General features: G+C 44.1%; 1 protein-coding gene across 1 annotated transcript; it reads right to left on the reverse strand.

Moving 5' to 3' along the window:
• Positions 1-2,854: 2,854 nt before the first annotated feature.
• On the reverse strand, positions 2,855-10,792 carry PTGS2 (prostaglandin-endoperoxide synthase 2). Its single transcript, XM_071751088.1, has 10 exons — positions 10,433-10,792; positions 9,829-9,945; positions 9,579-9,722; positions 9,068-9,211; positions 8,474-8,655; positions 7,588-7,671; positions 7,150-7,396; positions 5,919-6,205; positions 5,610-5,757; positions 2,855-5,460 (listed from the first exon to the last, which is right to left on the reverse strand). Exons 1-10 carry the CDS (start codon positions 10,482-10,484, stop codon positions 5,054-5,056), a joined length of 1,812 nt encoding a protein of 603 aa, XP_071607189.1. The 5' UTR covers positions 10,485-10,792; the 3' UTR covers positions 2,855-5,053.
• Positions 10,793-11,563: the final 771 nt, after the last annotated feature.

Here is an 11,563-nt window from a genome sequence, read left to right on the forward strand (position 1 = left end):
TGGGTGAAACCTCAAGTCCTTTTCACCCAGCCCTCACTCTGTGGTAAATTAGTGAGACCTCACAAGCTTTAATATCCTCGCTCTGCCAGTGGTGCTCAGCTCCCAGCTTGCCCAGGCCCCTTCTGACTGTCTGGTCTCCCCAGCTTTGGTGTGGCTATGAGTGCCAAGTTTGTTAGTGTGGCCTCAGGAGTTTCAGCCAAGAAAATACCAGAGAGGAAAATCTGTGAGCTTCTGCTGCTGCAGCCTTTACCCCTCGCACTTTCTTGACATCTTCTCATTTGTGTCATCCCTAAATGGCAGAGGACTGTAGTGATTGGGGGCTTTGTTTTTTTTTTTTTGGTTGTGATCACTCTCTTCTTGCCATTATTAGTGAAAATGTTTGGACTTACAGAGTAAGTACAGGAATCTCTGGAGGTCTTATGCCAATTTTTAAAAAATAAGTATCAGAGGAAAAAAAGTGCAATTTGAAACCAATTATGTTACCTCTCAGTACATTATTTCCAAACTGGAACTCCAGATTAAAGGAAGACAAGCACTCAGCTTTGTCCAGAGAGGTTTTTTTGTTTTTACATATGGTACTGCTACATTGCTGCCTTGAGTGGCTCTTATGCCTAGGATCTCTCCACTCACCTCCTTTTTACAGATTTTCCTTTCTGGTCTTCCAAAGTAAAGAATGTGTCTCTGGAATAAGCTTTTCCAGAGCTGTTCACCTATTTCAGTCGCTGTGACCAAACAAGGGGCCAGTGATGTGCCTGCCCCTCTCTGCCTGGGTTCCCTCTCTCCTCCCTGCCCTTCCTGCAGGTTGGTCAGTCACCTGCTGACTTTTCTGGATGAATGCTGAACGCCAGAGGGGTGTTTCTTAGCAAAGCAGAAGCTGCTTGTGATGGAAATGCCTCCTGAAACCTGGGTAAAGTGGCTGCCCTGGGAGCATGAGTGCCCCAGCGTAAAGGTCAGGGCACCTCCAGTGAGCGTATTGGGAGCAATAAAGCAGGTCAGACATCCACAGGGCCCTGACCCAGTGCCTGTAAAAACGCTATTATGCTGTGGGCAAGTGAGCAAATGATGTACTGCAAAATCCCTCAGTAAAGGTGGTGGTGTATGGTCACAGGACTCTTGAGCGGGACATTCCACTGCCTTCTTTTCCCCCTTTTCTACATTGCCAGGGGTGAACAGTTACCTCAGTCCAGGCTGGAGAGCAAATATTTTGCAGGGCAGGTTTTCTCAGAGGAACATTCTTGCCTTTTGTATCATCAGGACATGCCCCTGCTCAGAGGGAAGGAGGAGCTTCTCCACCATTGAACTATCTCATCCTTTGTGTGCCGAATCTATCCGGACAGACCTTTCCCTAATTAGGGAATTAGGGAATTAGCAGTCACCTGAAACACCTCTGCAGGTGACCTCGCCACTGCCTTCTCATCACCACACCTCCCTGGGGATCACCTCACCATCCTGCCCCAGTAGCCTGCCTGGCCTCCTCCTGCAGAAACAACTGGCCTTGCCTTTGCTCGTTTCCTCCTTTGACTTCCCCTCAAAACAGAAACATGTCAGCAATGAATTAACTTGTAGAGCAAATGAGTTGACTGGTTATTAAAGAAAAAAAAATGCACGCTGCTCACACATGGTCTGCACGTGCCTCTGTTCACCCACAGCCTCTGTGTGCATCCAGGAGAGCATCTGGAGTGATGCTCCCGGAAGGTTCCTTGGGATGTTGCATTTTTGGGGGGCTGAAGATGGTCACTATAGGATAAGGACTGAATTTTAAGTTGAGGAGAGTTGCTGTATGTGTTTAGGGGCCTATTCAGGTGGATCTGGACAGGAGCTACAGTGCAGAGGCAGGAGGACTGTCTGTACCCAGAGCTGGAGGCTTGTTGGGAATACAGAGCTGTGGGTCACTGGGATGAGCCTTGGACCAAATTGAATTTTGGGTGGCTGGGAGGAAGGTAACCCTGGGTGAAGGATTGTGGCTATGGGGTAGGTCACTTGGAACAGGTTGTGAGGGGATAGGGCAGCAGTACTGGGATGGGGGTGTATTGGAGACAGTCAACCAGGGGCTGACAGTGGGGGGCTAAGCACAGAAGGGTGCTGGAGAACACCTTTGGTTGAGGTGGTAAGAGCTGACTGAAGCAGTAGTGGTGTATGATCCCCCTGGGTTGTCCCTTTCACAGCTTCCTCTCATTTATTATCAGATATTAAAACCTAGGGAAGAGACTGGGTGGCTTCAGAGGTGCTTTTTGTAGGAGAGGAGTGTGTTGCACTGAGCTCCTGCAATCCCTGCCTCTGTTTTCACTGAGCACAATCCCAGCCCCAGTGCCCACCCATCTTTACAGCTTGTATCACTCCTTAGAAAATAAATCAGGAGCTGTGATCAAGGATGCTTGTGCAGAGAGAAGGTAGGCAATGAAGAAGTGGCTGTCACAGCTTCAGAGGTACAAACTGCAAACACCTTGCCCAGGGGTTGTTTGTGTCCCAAAGCAGTTTCCCCTTCTGGAGCAGGCTATGCTTGAAGAGAAACAGCTGTTTGGGAAAATCTTAGCACTCAGGAGCAGCAAAGGGAGGTTGGTTTACAGCACCTTGGTGTCGGGCAGCTCCAATATTCTGCTGTGTGCCTGGATGCTCCAGAGACAGCAAAGTTGGCCCCTGTGAATGGCAGCTGCTTTCTCACTGGGGACCAGATGGAGAAAATAACCATATTGGGATGATTTTAAGTTACAGCCAGCTTGTGGCTGAGATATGAGAGAAGTCAATGCTATTAGTAATTCCTTGGAATTCTCCATTTAAACTGGACTGGGAAATCAGAAGGAAGAGTTGTTTCATACAAAATGTTGCAGAAGGAAGTCGCAAGTGAATGAGTCCATAGAGGTAATGTTTTCAATTTATTTATATAAACAATTGCATTTTAAAAACATCCTTGTCCTACAAAAATAAAGTGAAAAACAATTCACAGAACTTTAAATAAATAATCTCAAACATACACATTTATCATGAGCAACTTGAACCCAGCCAAACTCAGCAGGTTGGGTCACAGGTAAGTGACTGTTGAAATGTGGCTGCAGAGTACAAAATGCAGAGTGAATATGATTCCTTTCTGAAGCAGCTTGTAACTTAACTCAAATGACATGGGCTGAGGAATTCCTCTTGACCTGCCCAAAATAACTAGATCTGTCCAGACTTGTCTCCCTTTTGACTCAACAAATGCTTTCCCTTGTTAATGGCAGAAGGCTGCTCTGAAGCAAGTTTCAAAGATTGATCTGAATGACAATTATGTGTTTTACAAGTGTCTAAGTGGTTTTCACAGTACTGACCATCTTTAAATATAAAGCTATTGAAGTTTTCCTCTTCTTCATGCTTCAACAAGAAAAAGGAAAACAAATGCCCTTCTTTCTCCCAAAGCATTTGTACCAAAGACCACCTCAAACCAACCACTGCTATGGTCACTGTAGGAGATCTTGGTTGAGCTTGGCACACCAACACTTCCAAACTTACATAGCACAAAGTAATTGGTGTCTCTGAACAAATCAAGACAAGCAGAAGTCACAGTCCAACTACACTACTGCCAATGCACCAGCCTCTACAAATGCTTGAGAGTCAGATGGAAAATAAAGCTCAAGTCCTTTTCCACAAGTAGCCAAAGAATTTTGTGCAGGGTCAGAGAATACCAGGTTGCTGCTCTATTCCAGTCTGAAGTGACTTTTTCTTTTTACCTACAGTTCCCCAGCTGTTTTTATGGGAAGATCATCTTCTACATTTCCTCTCTAGAAATTAAAAAAAGATACCCTTATATGCTTTGAAGTGTTGGTACAAGATCCTGTGTAACTTCTTATGTGCCCAGATGAAACTAGGTATTTTAGTGCTGGATCAGAACAAATATGTTGAGAAGATTCTGTGCTAACTAGCCAGTTTTAATGAAGCTTAAGCCACTTACTTAAAATGCCTCTGTTTATAAATTATTTAAAAAAAAATTATCCCTCCTTCCCCAATAAATAAAACTATAAGTCACACGTACAGCTTGTGTACATAGACAATAAGCTACCTCCAAGACATGGTGCCTTGAAGTTTTGCCAGCTCTACTCTGAATTCTGAGTTTCTGCTGCATACATTTACATGACTTCTCAGTTTTTATTATTTCCCAGCAGTCTCTGTGGTTTGGGTACACAGAGCTATACTACAGTCACACCCTTAACTAAAGCTATACTGCCTGTTCTGTACTTAAAGTGAGAGATTAAAGTTATATGATCAAGTAGACCAGAGAACCAATACTTTGGACTAAGTTTAAGACTTCCCCAGACTTACACAATAAAACATCTGTATCAAAACACAAGCAGCCTTGTATTGCAGCCTGAGAGTCAGTTATTTCTAAGCTCAGTACCTTATTATCATCCTCTTACACAAATAATACTTCTGTGACATATGCTTACAAAACAAGTAGAAACTAAGAGAAGTTCTATTTTCTTTAAATAATTAAATTAAAAAAGTATAGTGCCACATGAAAGTGGTTTTACACATAAAAAACAAACATATAAGTTACTGTACAAAGTGCCTTACTTGCAACAAGGGAGAGGTAGTATCAAGGATAAATGCAACGCATTTTCTGACTTTACATAAATAACTGAGTCTCAAGTATATGCATTTGTGCCTGTACCAAATTCAAGATCTATCCATTAAGGCAAAATTCCTTGTACTTTTAGTTCAATGGCCTCTTTTCAAGTTCAAGAAGTTGCTGAGGCAGTAACTTGCTTTTGTAGTGTTCTGTGACCTATCAAGTGAAAAGACAAAAAACTCACCAAAACCCTTTGTCAAGTATTAAAACAACATTAAAAAAAGTTGGAACCTTTGTCCACTTTGGAATACATAGTTCTGTTACAGAAGATTTTAAACAAGGGATTCATCACTGTAGAGCTCAAACACAGAAAATCCCTTTTGTAAATGGAAGCCTCACCTGAGTAAGGAATCTAAGGCAATGAAGATGCTCAAGTTTTTTTGTTTTTGTGTTTTTAAACACTTTAAGCTATAAATAGAATAAATTATATAGTTAAATAAATAAATAGATGGGGTTTTACAACTCAGCAGATCGCTCTTTCAGTAGTAGTGTGGGGTTGATATCTTCCATTGCTGTTTTTGAGGTACTAACATTAATAGTTGCCTCTGTGGGTTCGGGATTTAAGATGTGGAAGGCAGTGAAAGGACAGCCTTTCACATTGTTGCAGATGAGCTTCTGTAAGGAGGCAGTGTTGATGATCTCAAAGCCCACTTTTCCACCAAAGGTGCTGGGCTTCCAGTACTCAGGGGAGCAGATTGCATTTCCCATCAGTCCTTTCAGAGAGAACGGTGCTCCAATCTCCACCATTGTTTCTCCAAAGATGGCACCTGGTCGTGGCTTTTCTACGAGGAGGCCTGGATACAGCTCCATAGCATCAATGTCTCCATAAAGCTCTTCCAGTTCAGCTGCCATTTCTTTTTCTCCTGTAATTAGTGATGAAGAAAAACGTTAAGTGGAAAAAAATCCTATTTGCATTGCAACGCTGTCCTATCCAAGTCCAGTGACTTGCAGGACTCTGTTAGCCATCTTAAGAAAAAGGCCCTGTTTTGTGAAAAAGGATGAAAATTGTTACCTGTTAGTTCTTCAAATGATTTGAATGGTTTCAGCATGAAACGTTTCCTGTACTCGTTCAAGGACTGGTACCGCATTTGTCTGCTTTGGTCGATTGAAGCCTTGGCTACTTTCTGTACTGCAGCAGGGACATTTTTCCCACCAGCAACCTATTTAATAAAGATGAAAAGTAGTAAGATCTCCCAAGAAGAATGATGAAGTTGTGCCTTGATAGTGCACTGTTAGTTTTGGATAGTTTTATTCTACCCCATTGTCCCACCCCCAGTTCATGTCTCTGTCAGTTCGCAAGGCAACTTGAGAAGTCACTTACCCTGCCGGCCCTTTGCTTGGAGAAAGACTTCACCATGTGGGAAAGGCCATGTTCCAGCATGATGGAGTTGTTGTAGAGGAACTGCTGGAAAGTGTACTCCTGGTCATGTATCTGGAAAGTGTCAGGCAGGAGTGGGTGCCAGTGGTAGAGAGTGTTAAATTCAGCTGCAATTCGGTTCTGGTATTGAAATCGCTGGTTGAAGAGCAGCTCAGGATCAAACTTGAGTTTGAAATGGTAACCACTCAAATGTTGCACATAGTCCTCAATAACAATCTTGATTGTCTCTCCTGTTGGTCAGTGAAACAGAAGAGAATATTTGTACTGATCTCATGAGAAAATTTAGGTGGTTACCCTGCTCTAAGGGAAAATCCCATTCTAAATAAATAACACTACAGTGATCAGGAGAACAAACACTTCAACATTCTGTAATCTCTCATAGTAAATAATAAAATATCTTAATATGACTAAGGGTAAGGGGTGGAACAGTACTTAAGATCCCAAGAGTTCTGGCTGTGGTAAAGAAGTGTTTCTAGGGCCTGCATGCATACCAAGATACGCTTCCTTGTACATTTTACAGAACAGCCCACGTCAGTACCTACATTGTGCTCAGTTATACAATGCTCTCTGGGACAGAGGCAGGGGGTAAATGAAGAAAGTTGGTATGGGAAAGCAACTCCCAGTTTCTGAGCTGCTTAATACAATTGTCTTGGTTTACTGTTTCTGTCACAGTTTGGGCAAGGTCTTATCAAGCTTAGTGAACATCAAAGTTTACATAAGACAAAATACCACTGAGCACACAATTAGACAGAAGTATGTGGAATTACAATTTACATAACTTCCTGAACTTTAGACTTCACCACAGCCTTTCTTTTTAAGCATATCTGAACTGACCCAATCCTAGGGGAAAAAACCCACAAGATCTGAGAGTCTGAGGTCATCTAGCTTCACACACTTTCCCTCTGAGAAACGAACCTTAGCTTCCTACCTTTTCACTGCTTTTAACTATTCTTTCCCTTAGATAAGGGAACTAAGTATTACTTAGTTTTCTGCAGTTCTGCCTTTAACATAGCTAGGAGGAAGCTGTATCCAAATGCAACCCCTGTGACAGGTCATGAAGGCTCAGCTGTATGCCCTCACACACCAATTGAAGCAATAACTTTCCCTCTTACTCCATGTACTGCAGGTAGAAGTGTCCCACTCCAGAGAAGGTTAGAGTAGAAGTGACACTCACCTATCAATATGAGTCGAGTAGTTTGGAACAGCTGCTCATCATCCCACTCTGGATGCTCCTGTTTCAGGATGTCACAGACCCGGTTGTGTTCCCTCAGCCATATTGTAGCATACATCATCAAGCCTGGGACCAACCCAAACACCTCCTGCCCAACAGAAAACTGCAGGTGTTCAGGCACATGAGGAGGGTAGATCATCTCTGCCTGAGTGTCCTTCACTGTTGGTGGATACATTTCTCCATCAATCATCTGCCAGGGAGAGGGAGAAAGAGCAAAACCAGAGTCACACATAAGCTGTGCTGCTTTTGAGTGAAGCTGTTGATTCTGTTAGTACTGACTTTAGGCTTACACTTTAGATCAACTACACCATGCACATAGTGCTGGTTTTAAGAAATATATGTCATCCAGTAAGAAGGCAGGAATTCTGAGGTAAGACATACCTGGTATTTTAGCTTTCCATCCTTTAGAAGTCTCAGTTTAAGCTGTCTCTCCAGAGTCTCTCCATAAATATGGTTCAAGTCAACCTATAAAATACAAGCATTTGCAACATGAAGCCAAGCTGCATTTTATGCTATTTTAGGAAAGGTACCACTTCTGTGGGTGCTTACAGAAGCTCATCCCTTAAGTGTTTCCCTTTTAATTATATTATTGTTACCTTATAAGTATCATTCAAGCTGAATCCAAATTATTTCCTGGCCACTAGAGCCATCTCTACATAAGAGAAAGTTTTCAAATTGACTGGTAGCTTAAGAGGACTCTGTTTAAAAGTGTCAGCAGCTTTCTCTTATGCAGACAGCTCTTTGTATACACATGCATATTTTATAGCCTTCTGTTTTAGACATATACACTACACTTATAAGAGCTCTTTGTCCAAAGGCTGCTTGTTGATCCTAAATCCAAGTCTGCTTTTGAGGCTCTCTTTAGACTAAGTCCCTACAGTTAGCAGCACACAAGATAATTTATGGTGCTAGATGCACTTCTTTGCAGCTGACAGGAAGAGTCCAGAGCCAGTGAGCATCCAGAATTTATCTAACATGCTTTAGGTGAAAGCAGACTCTTGGGAATAATGAAAAAGTCAGGCAAATCACTGTGCAGGTACTTTAAGTAGAACCACGTGCTTTGCACAAGAGGTTCTGACCCAGAAGAGAAGCTCTGGAGTGCTGCAATTTTGCCTAAGGAGTTACAGGAGGGGTAAGCCCAGTGATTTGTGTCAAATGGTGCTGCACAGTGTATGTGCACCCTGACAACCTGGAAGGTGCCATTCCAGATGCTCAGTAGCTCCTAACAACTGAGTGCTGTGATCCAGTGACAAAGCTGTGATCGTACCCCATGGCCGAGCCCCTTGGTGAAGCCAGGTCCTTTCTTGTGGTCTGTCTTAAAGAACTGATGAGTGAAGTGTTGGGCAAAGAATGTGAACATCACATTTGTGCCTTGTGGGTCAGGAATAAACTTTTTTCTCAGCAAAAACTTCTCCACGATCAGCTTTGAATCTGGGAGCTCTTTTTTACCTGCAAGAGAAAAAGTGAGATATTCAAGACAACTATGTTTGTGCAATACTTTTGTTCCTAACAAAAAAAAAAGGATAGAGACTTTCAATGTATTATTGAAGGATAGAAGCAAACAAAGAGAATTACCTGCTTTTTTATTAGTTTTAGTCATAGACTTTCCAATGCTTACTTTCTTGATTTTATTAGAAACTTTTAAATTTCATGGACGTAACTAAATAATTGTTTGGTTTTGGATGTAACTCAATAATGAGAACCAGAATAGTTATCTTTTAGGTCTTTATACATGGCTCTTCTTAAATTCTATAACCACTGTAAAATGGTTATAGACAAGCAGGTCTCATAGTATTTTTTAAGAGAATATGATAATAGAAATTCCTAGAAGTTACCATTATGCATTTGTTTAATTCCTTACCTTTAACACCCATTGGTGTTGGACAGTCAAGCCCTACTGGTGGAAGGCTTCTTGTATAATAGGAAAGATTAGAATAAGCTTCCCAGCTTTTGTAACTATAATCACTGTTGTAAGTTGGCGGGCTGTCAATCAAGTGTGATCTGGCTGAAAAAGAGAAAAAAAAAGTATTTTTAAAAAAAACAGTGTACTTTTATGTCAAAAAGTAAATCACAGGGCCAGATCTTCTCCATGAATTTTGGTAGCAATTGCATTGACAAAATCCATACGTATCAGTTAATGATGTTAAATGGTATTACAGTTACTGAACAGCAGGACTGGGTCCTGGATTATCAGCTGATAAGCAATTTGATGCAAAGTGTATCCTGAAATCTTAAGTCTTCTTTGGTTTGTTTTTGTGTCAGCACGTGTTAGCTTGCTAACTTTATATACAGACCAATCAAGTGCAATATTCTGGAGTCCTACAGGTAACTACTGCCAGTTACAATGGCTGGAAGAGGGAACTCATACTCACATGTTAATACATATCTCATAATAGCATCTCGTAAGAAGGGAATGTTGTTGATGATATTCCAGGCTCCTTTGAAGTGGGTGAGGATGTAGTGGACAGTATTGGGTGAAGGTTTCAATGTGAGCCTCAGCCACGTGAAGAATTCCGCTGTGAGCATTGATGGGAAGAGAATTGTGAGTCAGCTATTGAGAATAATCTGCAATCCTAGAACTGGATTCCCTTATTTCCATGAAAAGAGATCTAAAATACTTACGTGTTGTACAGTTTTCTCCATAAAATCCTGTCCTTGTGCAGTCACATTCATACTGATCAAACCCCGTTGTCATACATACTCCTCTGTTCTGACATGGGTTGGAACAACACGGGTTGGCTGCAATGAAACCAAACACTCTGATTAGTGTCTTATATTCTCTGGTGTTCTCATCTCACTAAGTCGATTTTTTTTTTTAGAAGCAGGCAGACAGTGTTCTGAAGTTTAATGCTTATCAGGAAGAGACAAAAAATGAACATCCATTCAATTCAGGCTACTACAGGTAACAGTTATTAAGTTACTGGTTTGTCTTTGTTTCCTGACAGAAATAAACCCCCTCAGAGGGCTTGCATTGCCTCGCACAGGCCAATGGATACCTGGCGTCCTTTCTACCATACATCGAGCGTTCAAGAAATCACAAAATAATTTGGAAAGTTAAGAAAATAAAGAAAAACGCTAAGAAAATATTAACTCCGTCTGCAGCTGAAAAGAATGAAAACCTCATTCGTGGTTTGAGCCACGCTTCTCCCGCGGCCGGACCCGCTCCTGTCCCGTGAGGGAAGGGACCGAGACGGGACGGGACGGCACGGGACGGGACGAGACTCACCGGCGTGGCCGGCAGCCAGGAGAGCGGCCACCAGTGTGCAGGGCAGGATCATGTCCCGGCGGGAATGCGAGAGGCTGCGACGGGGCTACAGCTGCGGCTCAGGCTCAGTTCCGCGGGTGCCGAGCGCCGGGAATCCAGTGCCGCTCCCAGGTAGGCGCCCGCCTATTTATCCGCCGCTGCCGGTGACTCACCCATTGCCCGCCCGCCGGAAACTATCACGAAACGGGGGATTTCGGGCCGCTGCTCCTCCCGTGGCCGCTGCCGCCGCTGCCGCCACTGCCCACTCCCACCTGCTGCGGGCGGGACCGGGGTCACCCACCCCCGGGCGACGCTGAGGGGACGGCGGCGGCGGCGGAGCCTGCGTACCTCAGCCCTGGGCTGCCGGGAACCCTGGAGGCGGGCGCTGAGGGGAGCCCCGGTCTGGGGATGGGCTGCCCGAGTCCTGCGTCGCCTCCGAGTCCCCGGCGGCCTCGGGGAAGAGGAGGCGGAGGTTTGGCCGGGGCCGCGTCTCAGCGCCGTCGGTGTCCGTCGGGGCAGCGTGGCGGGAGCCGGAGCGGCGGCCCCGGGATCGCCGGCGCTTTGTGCGTTGGGTCTCAGGAGGTGCTCAGATTCTGCCACCGCGATCTCTTAGCAGTCCCTTTTCCCAGGGATGTTCTCGCTGCTGTACCCGGGGCTCTGCTGCGGCTCCGAACGCGCTTTTCTTAGAGAAACGGTGCGGTGGAAACCTCCGGTCCGCAGGAAAAATTGACCTGCGCCAGGCAGGGATCCATCAGCACCCTAAAATGACATTAGGGTTCCCCTCCCTGCCCGACACAGCTCCAGGGGCTCTTGGGAAGATGGGGCTAGATTGTTCATGAAGGAAATTTAGTGTGTTCGTTCAATAAATGGATGAAGGGCTTCTTTTTTTGCTGTATGTGAGCCAGGGAGGGGCTCGCTGCAGAGCACTTGTTCCAAATCAACACACACGGAGGGGAAAAATGGCTGCTGAGTGTATTTCATTTTATTTCTGTGTAGTTGCGCTTGTGATGAGACCAAGTCCCACTATTAGGCAGCTTATTTCAGACTGCCCAGTGATGCTTCTCCAGAACTTTTTCTTCAGAATACCCCCCTGCTCTGTATATCCACTTCATA

Source organism: Heliangelus exortis, chromosome 8, assembly GCF_036169615.1.
Source record: "Heliangelus exortis chromosome 8, bHelExo1.hap1, whole genome shotgun sequence".
NCBI classification, from domain to species: Eukaryota; Metazoa; Chordata; class Aves; order Apodiformes; family Trochilidae; genus Heliangelus; species Heliangelus exortis.

What these genes read in the sequence shown, in the direction of transcription:
- PTGS2 (XM_071751088.1), bottom strand. Translation starts at nt 10,484, where the DNA reads ATGATCCTGCCCTGCACACTGGTGGCCGCTCTCCTGGCTGCCGGCCAC. An exon ending in TATGAGATATGTATTAACAT is followed by an intron (nt 9,212 to 9,578) that starts GTGAGTATGAGT and finishes TCTCTTTTTCAG; the next exon opens with CCAGATCACACTTGATTGAC. An exon ending in CCAAGCAAAGGGCCGGCAGG is followed by an intron (nt 5,758 to 5,918) that starts GTAAGTGACTTC and finishes TTTATTAAATAG; the next exon opens with GTTGCTGGTGGGAAAAATGT.